The 11,784-nt window shown below is 44.8% G+C and overlaps 1 protein-coding gene across 1 annotated transcript in view; it reads left to right on the forward strand.

The window, feature by feature from the left end:
• The first annotated feature begins 393 nt into the window (after positions 1–393).
• Positions 394–11,784, forward strand: part of LOC147308726 (Y+L amino acid transporter 2) — an 11,910-nt gene continuing 519 nt past the window's right edge. The window contains exons 1-10 of the mRNA XM_086271608.1: positions 394–550; positions 794–1,326; positions 2,859–2,984; positions 3,072–3,216; positions 8,088–8,211; positions 8,445–8,548; positions 8,660–8,756; positions 8,857–9,006; positions 10,112–10,295; positions 11,015–11,784. The exon at positions 11,015–11,784 is cut by the window's right edge and continues 519 nt beyond it. Coding sequence (XP_086127734.1) covers positions 807–1,326; positions 2,859–2,984; positions 3,072–3,216; positions 8,088–8,211; positions 8,445–8,548; positions 8,660–8,756; positions 8,857–9,006; positions 10,112–10,295; positions 11,015–11,109 — 1,545 coding nt within the window. The 5' untranslated portion in view covers positions 394–550; positions 794–806 and the 3' untranslated portion in view covers positions 11,110–11,784. The remainder of the gene's footprint in view (positions 551–793; positions 1,327–2,858; positions 2,985–3,071; positions 3,217–8,087; positions 8,212–8,444; positions 8,549–8,659; positions 8,757–8,856; positions 9,007–10,111; positions 10,296–11,014) is intronic.

The following is an 11,784-nucleotide window of genomic DNA, read 5'->3' on the forward strand; positions in this document are numbered from 1 at the left end:
TTAGCCTTGGAGTTGGCTGCTTGGCAAGAAATAGTTTATTCAAGTTTGTACTTCACTTATAGATCGTTCAACAAACAAGCTGCTGGACATAGCTTTCTAGTCATTTTCCTGGCCTGCAGATGTCTACAAGGAGGCACAAAAACTCATAGTAGTAGAGTCTTCCTTCTGTATACCAGGGATGAGGTGGGTTATGCCCCTGGAAACACTCCCTGCAAATTAAGATAAGCTTAATGACACTTTTCATCACAGTATAAATAACTATCCTGTATGTCGGGTCAATTGGAGCTTGGCTCCCTCTGTCTCAGCTGTTGAAGGCTCTGTGTGGGCAAGAACGTCTGCTTGTCTCTGAAAATAGCACAGGGGGCAACATGAGAGTGGCCCAAGAAAAACACACGTTATGGAAGGGCTGACCTGCAGAGATTGCAACATCAACCATCCTGTTGGTGCCTCTCAGATGTGATCTCCCCCGGTGCCAGACTGGTGTTTCAGACCTGAGTGGTGGCCTGAGACAGACTGCATGTTCAGAGGAACAGACAGACTTGAAAACAAGGTAAGTTAATCTTTTGTTATTTACATGCCTGTATTATATGTCATGAGTCACTCGTGCTGTTCATTTATATCTATAATCATAAACAAAGGGGAGTGATCTGTGTTGGGGATTTGCATGCTTGTATTCTTAAGTTTGAACATGTGTCATGGAGAATTTTTTATTTTTTTTAATACATATTGTGCTAGGTAAGTCTGTTAAATTTGAATAATCCCATCTAATTTTTCCCTATCATCTCCATCTCAGCTCTGCTGGAATAATGGGGGATCTGAGACAGACCATTGGGGTCATGTCACAGACGATATGTCCGAGCTCACGAGTTCCATCTGAGGAGGACCTAAAGGCTCCAAATGGTGTTAAAGAAGAGAAAATGCAGATGAAGAGGGAGATTTCTCTCCTGAATGGGATCTGCCTCATTGTGGGCAACATGATCGGCTCTGGGATTTTTGTTTCACCAAAGGGCGTACTCATGTACAGCGCTTCTTATGGACTGTCGCTGCTCATCTGGGCTCTTGGCGGGATCTTCTCAGTGTTTGGGGCTTTGTGCTACGCAGAGCTCGGCACCACCATCACCAAATCTGGAGCCAGCTACGCCTACATCCTGGAGTCTTTTGGTGGCTTCTTGGCTTTCATTCGTCTGTGGACGTCCATCCTCCTGATCGAGCCAGCCAGCCAGGCTGTGATTTCGCTGACATTCGCCAACTACCTGGTGGAGGCTTTCTACCCCACCTGCCAGCCGCCGTATGCTGCTGTCCGCCTCCTTGCTGCAGCCTGTCTCTGTAAGAAACACAGCTGTGTCTGAATGAGTGTGCCCACTGGGTTTTGTATTGAGCTGTAAATGTGGATTTTTAAATGAAACAAAATGTGCTGTTGCAGTTTGCTGCAGAAAAAGCTTAAATTTACTAACTACTCACATTTGACTCTAGCATGCTTTTGGTATACCTACGAGTTCATGGTCGACTCAATGACAGCAAGGACATTGTTCCTTAAGTCTTGTAGTTTGTTTAGATGCAACTTTGCAAAGTTAAGCTATGCTGCCATGTCCTTTTTAGAGAGAAGAGGCTTTCTCCTCCCAACCTTTCCAAACAAAGCTATAGTCATTCAGTCTTTCTTTCTAAGTGCACTCTTGTAAACTGTAACATTTAACATGTTTACTGAGGCCTGTAGGGTCTGAGATGTAGCTCTTGGGGGTTTTTGCAGTTTCTCTTAATGTTGCAGTGTGACCTTGGGGTGATTTTGTTGGAACATCCACTCCTGGGATGATTGCGACATGTGTTAACACACACTTGAAACTCTAAACCACCAAACCGCTAAAACTTCAGCTTGATTTCTGTGGAAGGAGTGAGAATGCACTTATTTTCTCAATGCCAAGTCTAAATTTGTATCAATTAAAGCCATTTCATTTCTTTTTAACCTCTACAAACAATTATTAAATTAATTAATAAAGCATCTACTTGGTAAACCTTGGTTAAACACATTCCTGCACTGGGTTTTAATTACATAATTATGGTGATACAATCCAATATTGCTACTTGTAATTTATAGCCACAGCTTATATTAAGTTACTACTGATGAACACCTACCCTTATCCACTCCTGCCAGTTCGAAAACACAGCCCAGGGGCTCAGTGGTTAGTGCTCTTGCTTCACTGTTTTCTGTTTCAAGCTTGGGCCTGAATTTTCTGTGTGGAGGTCTAGTTTGTCACTGGAGCTGCCCACTGCTAATGCTTCGAATGACTCAAATTAATTTCCTTACAGTCCCTAAACATGTATATCTTGCAGAATACAGTGTGGCTTTTATTGTGAGGCAGTCAGGAGAAATGTAAAATGTTTTGTTTCGTTTCGAATAGTTGAGTAAAACCAGATTAAAAGAGCTTTAGTGCTGCCCACAGTCACATCTGATCTATTCATGCCAGTACCAAACCCGATAGCCCTTTGTAGTACTGGCATAAGCTAAAGTTAGGCTGCCAGTCCCATGTCACAGAGTTTTGCAGTGATTGGATTGCAGACTGTAGCAAGCAGAAGTGTTATTTACGTGAGAGAGCAGCGATGCTGTGAATCACCCATCGCTCTACCAAGAAGTGTGATTCTGTTTTGGTATCCTCGAGCCATTTGCAGCCCACGTGACAGAAAGAAAGGAGCAGTGTGAGAGAGTCAGGTTTCTGTTTGCTACAAACTGCTTTAGTTTCACAAACTGCTGGCTAAACTGCTGTGTCATGCAGGATTCCTTAATGTACATCGTAGAAAGCAGAAGCAGTGTTTCTGTGTTTGGTCATGTTTGTTCACTGCCTTCATCCTCTACTTTGTACCAGGTATCCTCATCTTCATTAACTGTGCTTATGTGAAGTGGGGGACTCTAGTGCAGGACATCTTCACTTATGCCAAACTGATGTCACTTTTCCTCATCATTATTATAGGAATCCTGAAGATATCCAGTGGTAAGTGAAAGTAAAAGTAAGAATTCGTGTGGGAAAGCTAAATAAAATGTTACACTCAAAGTAAAACTCGATCTTGTCTTTGTGTAGGAGAAACGAAGAGCTTTGAGAACCCGATGGAGGGCTCCACGGCAGACCCCGGCGCCATCGCTTTGGCCCTCTACTCAGCTCTCTTCTCCTACTCTGGCTGGGACACGCTCAACTATGTAACTGAGGAGATTTGTAACCCAGAGAGGTGACTGAGGCAGTGAAATGAAAAAGAAAATGCACTCAGACTCGTACGCTCGAGGCTCCATGGCAACTTCTGACTAGATTGTATTTCCTGCTTTTAGCTTAGTGATGAGAAATCCACTAAAAGTTAATTTTTGACAGTCCTGATCAATCAGAGTAGAAGGGTTAACATGCCTTTGAGCAGATTAGCTGAGATAGTACAGACAATAAAAATGAGCCACTGGACTCCTGCACTAAAACACAGCACTGACTATATTTTTAATGTCCACTCACAGCATTATACATCTGTGTAACGAGAACAAACAAAAAACATGACGGAGAATCATCTTAATGAAAGATTCGTGCAAAGCTGCTTATTTTGGAACACCATTAGGAAATCACAAATATACAGTGGCCCAATAAGAAAAACGCTGCAAAAGCACACAAAACAAAACGGAAATAGGAAAAAACACAAGGGAAGTGTTTTTGGAGAGACAATAACCCGACGGACCAGTTGCAGGAACCCAAAACCATGCTACGTATAATACTGATGATGGATTTTTATGCTAATAGTTAGGCTAACACACTTACCTCTCATCTTTTCTTTCCTCACAAAACCGATAGATCCTCCACTACTTTTAAGTGTCTCCCAGCGCAATTCTTAGCATATTTTGGTTCCTGCAACTGGTCCGTGGAGTTATTGTGTCCCCAGAAACACTTCCCTTGTGCTTTTGGAAATCTGTTTTTTCCTATTTCCGTTGTCGTTTTTCCTATTTCTGTTTTCTTATTGCTGGTGTTTTCTTAAGTTGCAGTCCGTTTGGCCTCTCTGGGCCACCATACAAATAGCTATTTGTACGTAGATTATCAGATATCACCGACATTGAAGTCAAATAAATTCTCTCTAGATAACTTAAAGGAAAGCCCCCAAAACTCTGAAAGAGTGACTGTTTAATAGCCCTGATAAAATAAGTAAATTTCTCTACAGCCAGTGTTGTAGCTAAGGTAGAAAACCAATCCTATGAGTCATTTTCCGTGTTACAGCAACAACTCTTCTTACCAATAACAAACACATTTCTAAAAAGCTCTTTTGATTCTGTGAAATGTTAAAATTAGCAAGATGCAAACCTAATATAAAAGCTTAGGGTCAGAAGGTATTTGTTTGAAAATTTTGTGTTTTGCATTGAATGTTTCACACATTTTCTTTAAATCCACAATATTGTAATTATTGTGCTTTTCACCTTCCAAAAGGCAGGTCATTGTTTTGTTTGCTCTTAGAAGCAGCAGATATTTTAAGCAAAAAAGTATTTTAAAAAAACTACACTACACTACATCCACACTCTTTGGTTCTGTCCACCAGTTCAGAAATTTTGGCGTGAGATATGGGAAGACTTATCAAAGTGTCTGAAATGTAACATTCCAGCCTCCCCTTTAGTATGCTTGCTGGGCGACTTGGATGAGGTCACTGCAGAAATAAACACAGCCCACGTTGTTTTTACTGCCCTATGCATTGCCAAGAAAATGGTCCTCATTAACTGGAAAAATAAAAATAATCTTAATTCTAACCAATATAGAAACCATCTAATAGATCACATTAGTCTTGATACAACATCTGCCATCACATTTGATCATTTGGGCTCCTTTGATCGGCTTCATCACCTAGTGGGGGTGGGGGGTCATGGTTTGGTCCTGCCTTCGCTATTGTGGTTGATATGGGGGTAGGGACGGCCTTAGGGCGTCTGGGGAGTCCCTAGGGACGTTTCCCTAGAGGGACTAACCTGGGGGATGTGGCCATGACCTGGTTAGGAGCTCTGGGGCTCTTGGATGGTGTTTTCCTTGTGGCTGCGTACAGTGGAGATGGGGAGGGTCTGTGCTGGCGGACGTTGGTTACTGGCCTGGTAGCCTGGCTGCCCCTGGGAGGCTTGGAGGTCTGGTGGGTGCTCCGCCCCCCGGTCTGGGGTGCTGGCCGGGCCTTGGGGGCTTGGGTCCTGGCTGTTGTGTCGCCGGAGCAGTGGGCGGGTGGGTGCAGGGGGGCTCAGCCCCAGTGCAGGGGACCTCTGGTGTATCGGCCCTACTAGGGGGCTCTCTAACTGGTGGGGAGGTTGTTATATCTTTGCAGGTGGTCTCCTCACTACAGGACCTCACTCTGCAGGTGGGGGGAGAGATATAGGAGAGGTGGAGAATGAACTCAACCTGGGTGTCTATTGTCTTGTGTAGTTTGGGAGTTGATTGGATGATGGGGTGGGTGCAGTTTTCTCTGGGGTGGAGTCGGGTGGGCTGCCCCGGGCTCTGTGGGGCTGGGCGGTGCTGCTGCTGCGGGCCCCGGTCCGGATGGGTCTGGGCCCCCTTGCCCTGGTGGGTTCCAGAGTGTGGGGGTGCCCCTCCCTGGGGCCAGCTCCCCCGCTGACCCCAGGGAGGGGCCGCTTGCCCCTCCCTTTCTTCCCTCCCCATCCTCAGCTGCCTCCCTATTCCCGCTCTACCACACCCACCCACACACGCAGGGCTTGGGGTGCAGGTATGTCACCAGGGTGCAGGGGAGGCACTCCCCCTCTGTCCCCTTCTGGCCGCCTGTGCCTCAATTTTATTCTGCAACCTAGACATCCACATTACTCACACTCTCACATAACACATACATATAGGGCCTTGGGGGTGGGCACGTTTTACAGCATCCAGAGGATGGTCGGTGTACTCCAACCCACCTCTGGCGCTGGTGCCCTACCCTCAATTTTAAATGCATTTAGACACTAAGGGTTTTCGGGAAGAGCCGTGCTGCTCTCTGAGAGGAAGCTAGTACCATGCTCTCCTGAGTTTTAAATGCAGTTTAGAACAGCACACAGCAACACTACATATGAGCGGGCGTAGGGAGGTTTGAGGTCTTCACTCACCCCGGTTCTGTTAGCCGTCAGGGCTGGGGGGCTGGGAGGAGGTGCTGGCCGTCAGACTGGGGTCTGGGATGCGGGGCCTCCCTGCTACTGCAGATAAGGAGGTGGTCCGCTTGCCTCCACCCCAGAGAGAAGGGTTACATCTCCTGGGTCTAGGTGCGGCTTGCCCCTCTGGGGGCGGGGGTACCTGGACCTGGGATATAGAGTATGTTTGGGGAGTGTGACTGTCTGTGCAGTGTCTATTTGTGTCTGTCTACACGTTGGGCGAGTGCCGAGTATTTGGTTGTGCATATGGGGTGGGAATGCACGTTTGTGTCCGCGTGCGCCTGTTCGTCTGTGTCTATATGTCAGGTTGGGTCTTAGACTCCACCTCTCTGGGAACATCTCAGGCCCTCTAAAGTACGGAGGCCTATCTCCCCTCACCACACTCCCTGCCGGTGGCTGATGCCCTCAGACGTTGCTGTGTTGGTGGTCCTTGTCATCTGGGGCTGGGCGCTCATGTATGTACCGGCTCACTCCTGGTGGCCGATTGGCGGGGCCGGGCGCCTGTGGCCCGGCTGGGCTCCTTCCGGGGGACGGGATGCCCTCAGGCCTCTGGCCTCTGGGCCTGAAGCTCGGTCCTCTCTGGCACAGCTGGCTGCCGGCAGAGCCCGCGGGCACGCCACTGCAACCCCCTCTGGCCTCTGCTCTGTAGCTGCGGGGTGACCTCTCCTTTGGGGCTCTACTCAGCTCTTCCCAGGAGGGTGGCACGGTTCCCCCCCCCTTTGGTGGTCCTCCTCGGGTCCTCGTACTCTGGGGCCTCTGGATGTCTGGAGTTTTGATCTCCTCCATACCTGCTTCATACCCTGGAGGACGGGGCTGTGGCTCCCCACACTCCCTAGCAGATCGTTACATGGAGAAACCTTTGGAATACAAGCATGCTGATCCACACAGGTGTGCACACAGGTGTGCACACGGGTGTACACACGGGTGTTCACGCGGACTACACCTTTCTTGGCTGCTGCCTCAAAGCACATTGTGCGCTGTCTATCTTGCGTGCTGCACAATATCATTTATTATTTAGTATCTACTGATATCTACTGCTAGCTAGTTTATTGTGATGGTGCTGTTTTTTTTTTATTATGTTGCTCTTTGTTGTTTGCTTTCTCTTCTGTTTTTTTTTTTTCTCCATACAGGTGACCCAGGTGTTTTGTTTGTTTGTTTGTTTTTCTTTCTTTTTTTTTTCTTTCTTCTCCCCCTTCTCACCGTCTCTTCTCCCCTTTGGTTTTCTTTCTCTCCCTCTCTTTCTTTCATTCTTTCTCCCTGTCCTATCCCCCAGTCATGTCTGTCCCGTTTGTAGCAACTGCAAATAAAATAAATACATAATTATAATAAAGGTCAATCAAATGGACCAATATGGCAAGGCCATGATGATCCACTTGGTAAAATAAATCCGCTTGGCATCTTTCTTGGCCTTAAGACAACAATTCTGATGGCTAAAGATCCAAACGGGACACAAAAAAACAAAACAAAAAAAAACAAAAAAGAAAACTACACTACAGAGGCATTACACACTACCTGCCCATCACCAGACTGTGTGCAGACCCATTTGGACACCAGCTGGGAACGACAGCGAAGCATGCAGTAGCTACAGAGTCCTTCAAAAACTGGTGGAGACCAAAACAAGAGCTAAAAGACAGCGAATAGTGGACATTTATAAGACAGAAAAATGCTTGACTCCCAAAGAAGAGCTACTAAAGCAACCTAAATGGTGATAATATGCCTAATTTCATTATCACAGGTTTAACTGCAGATGATTTCAGTTACTTTCACGAGTCTTATTGTAGCACAGCGTCCCATAACTGTCTTTTAATCACTATCTGAACACTTTTAAATTGTGTATTGTTGGCATGAAACCAGCTGCTATTCTTTGTCCCAGCTCTGTGTAAAACATATTCCTGAACAAAAGGAAATGAAGTGTAGGAGCTGAAGTCAGATTCTTCTGTAATCGCCGTGTGTGATTATGCTTTTGTTGCAGAAATCTGCCCCTGGCCATCGCCATTTCCATGCCCATAGTGACCATCATCTACCTACTGACCAACGTGGCGTACTATGTGGTTCTAGACATGTCCTCTCTGCTTGCCAGTGACGCTGTCGCTGTGGTGAGACACCTGAGAGTTTCGTTCCTGCTAATTATAGGTCTGTTCAGCTTAGACCAGGACATTTTGTTCTCTGAGATGAAAACAGGACTTGAGAAAATAAAGTAATGTAACATCTACGTCAGCTGCAGAAAATATAAGGGTTTAAGGCCGCGACAGACCCTTAGGAAAACTGCTCAGATCTCTTCATCGTCAATATGTAGTGTGAATTAACCAATGCAAATGTGACCCCACAGACATTTGGAAATGCGGTCCTGGGGCCGTTCAGCTGGATCATCCCTGTTTCTGTAGCCATGTCCTGCTATGGAGGACTCAATGCTTCCGTCATTGCTGCTTCACGGTAATGAGAAAATACAGAGTGTGTCCCAACTTACGCTGTGATGGCACTTGTGATGGAAGTATGACTGATGAAGTATGTTCCCACTAACCTTCCACCTCGCTGATCACACAGGCTGTTTTTTGTTGGAGCCAGAGAGGGTCACCTCCCCAACAGTCTGAGTCTGATTCACCTGAAGCGCTACACGCCCATACCTGCTCTGCTATTCAACGTTAGAAACAAAACTGCCTTGTAAAACACAAATGAACGTGTTTCATCATACCACGATCCCATGGGGATTCTTTACTCGTCCTTGTGCTGTGTGGCTACAGGGCTTAATGGGCCTGATTTTCCTGTGTGTGAGGGACGTGTTTCAGCTCATCAACTACTTCAGCTTCAGCTACTGGCTCTATGTGGGTCTCTCTGTGGCTGGCCTCATCTACCTACGCATCACCCAGCCGGAAAGATACAGACCTGTCAAGGTGACGCTTCTTTTTTTTTTAAGTTCGACCTTTTTTGAAGAAAAGGTCAGAGATCCAAATAACATGATATTTAGGATCCACATACATCATTCCCTATATGCCTCTATGCTGTCAACACCAACAATGCCAGCAGGAAACCTAGCTTTAAATAGCTATATAGCATTAATATCATATCATTCTGACATTCAGAACAATCTACTATCCTTGATAGAGAGGTCAGAGGTCAAATATGGCATGATATTTTATCATATACAGGACTTTCTAAATGTTACCAACACACACCACAGCTGTAAGAGGTTATAAGAGGCAGTCAGCAAAGCGTTGGCTTTGGTGTGATATCTAGCGCCCAGTAGGTTTACATACAAACATTTGAAAACAGGAAAGCTGGCATGAACGGTGCCAAAGAGAGGAACCGAAACTAATAAGGGTGCGTGGCAGTCTGGGATCTCAACTTAAAACAGGAAGTCACGAGCACATTAAGAAAGGTCAGATATGTATTTTGTTTGACGTGACATCATTTCTGTATGCTAGCTTGCCAACTTCTTTGACCTTCACAATTAACGTCACCGAGTTTATTTACACTAGATTAACAATTCATGGTTTAAAGATTATACCCATTCAGCTGTAGCGCTGCTGAAACACTAGCATGAATGAGGAGAAAATGCGTGACTTGCCCCTCGTTATCTACAACACAAAAGCAACAAATACACATTTAAGAGCGAATTAAGCTGTTGAGTGGTTGTAAGAAAATATAAAAACATTTTCAGATTCTGCTAAAGTGCTGTCCCCAAATCTGACCTCTCCCATCACAACAAACTGTTTTCACTTCCTGCTACTGCCATCTGTTCCTTGTTTATACATCAGCTTCCATATGATGAAATAAAATCAGGAATTGTGTAAAGAAAGAAAGAAATATAAATAGTTACCATAGTTGCATGCACTCAGAATTAAAGTGTGGTGTTGTTTTGTGCACACTGAGTGATTATGAACGTAAAAAGGTGGTGAACACTGTGTTTTGAACCATTGCTCTTCATGTCAACATACACATTTAAACACTCAGAGATTCTCAGAAAGACTAACCAGATGTGCATGTCTCTCTTCACAGCTCACCTTGTTCTTCCCCTTCATCTACTGTTTTTGTAGCCTGTTCTTAGTCATCGTCCCTCTGTACGGTGACACCATCAACTCCCTCATAGGAATTGGTATTGCACTGTCTGGTGTGCCAGTTTATTACGTGGCCATTTACCTGCCTGAGGAGAGAAGGCCTAAATTCATCCGCAAGCTAAACAGTAAGACTTAAAATCTATATTTTATACTGTTTTCAGTTTTTCTCTAGGCCTCGTTGTTGGTTGAATATATAGTCATGTGAAAAACTAAGTACATCTTTACTGCTTCCATAGGAATGCAACAATTGCAGTGAGAAAGAATGTGAGAGATGGCATGATGTTCTAACCTGGCAGCTCAGCTTAGGTTTGCAAAGTTGGATCAACGTTTTCTGGACAAACGTAGAGATGTAAATCAAACACAGCATATCAGTGCAAACACCTCATACCAACTGTAGTGGAGGGTGATGGTTTTAGCTTATTTTGCAGCTGTGCATAAATGAATGGCTGCAAACCTCAATGAACTGAAGCAGCGTTTTAAAGAGTTGGCCAAAATATCGCCACAATGATGTGACAGACTCATAAAGTAACACAGAAAGTGATCGCTTCAAGTTATTGCCGTTAAAGGTGGTTTCACAAGCTACAAAAAGATTTTCACAGGACTGCATAGCATTCTGTTCTTTTCCTTTTTCAAAGAAGTGAAAATGCCCTGATTTAAGTCATTCTACTTAGAATTACGTGCTACATGTCCTCCTTTCGCCCTTTACCCAGATTGCCAAATACCGCCGTCTTTAACATCAAATTCAGCATTAGTCATCCTGAATCATGAATCAGCTGTAACTGACCTCTTCTGTTCCTCTCTTTCTTCCCATCCCTCCCACATCCTCCGCCGTGTCCTCGTCTAGCCTTCGCCACCAGATACACCCAGATGTTGCTGTATTGCTGCATGACTGAATCTGACACAGAGGAAGAAATTCATGGAGGCATTAAAACACAATGAAGCTGCAAACAGACTCCCAAAGCCTTGTTCACGGAAAACAAGGCTTTGCATGTACTCTCAGCGTTTGTGAGGATTTCTCAAATGAAAGACAAATAATTTGAGAAACTGGTGACGTGATTTCTTCAGTGCTACACTTTTCCACTGAGAGCAAAGAATATCTTCTATGAGGATATACGTTTAAAAATGTTGCCAAAACTAGATTTTTATTTTTGAGAGTTTTGTGAAGATGTAAGCTGATCACCTTTTGTCTGATTAACACGTTACGTAATGAAAATCCTACTGTCGTGGTCATGTGATCACAGTCTTCAGTTTTCAGAAGCATATTTAAACTTAATATTCATCTCTGGATTTTTTTTTACAGTTTGATTATATTCATATGTGGATGACTGTGCAAGTGTAAAACACTATTAACAATGTCGCTTTCAGCTAATGCAACTGATTCCTGAGCCGCTTCTCTGCAAAGCTGTTTCACTTCAGGTATTTTCAAAATGTTTGCATCTTCTTTTTTTTTTTTGAGAGAGAGAGATAGCCAAGCTTTTTTTTTCCACCAACCAAACATTTACTGCAGGCTGGTGGGAAAGTCCCTCACACGTTCGCTCACTGTCCTTCGGCAGTTTGCAGCTTTGTGTGTCTTCTGCCAGCAGCTCTGAAACCTGCACGAGTGCAGAACAAAAC

Source organism: Aulonocara sp. 'chitande type north' Nkhata Bay, linkage group LG18 (assembly GCF_057382095.1).
Source record: "Aulonocara sp. 'chitande type north' Nkhata Bay isolate Kocher_YH1m ecotype deep benthic linkage group LG18, A_spYH_male_GT1.1, whole genome shotgun sequence".
In the NCBI taxonomy this organism is placed as follows: Eukaryota; Metazoa; Chordata; class Actinopteri; order Cichliformes; family Cichlidae; genus Aulonocara; species Aulonocara sp. 'chitande type north' Nkhata Bay.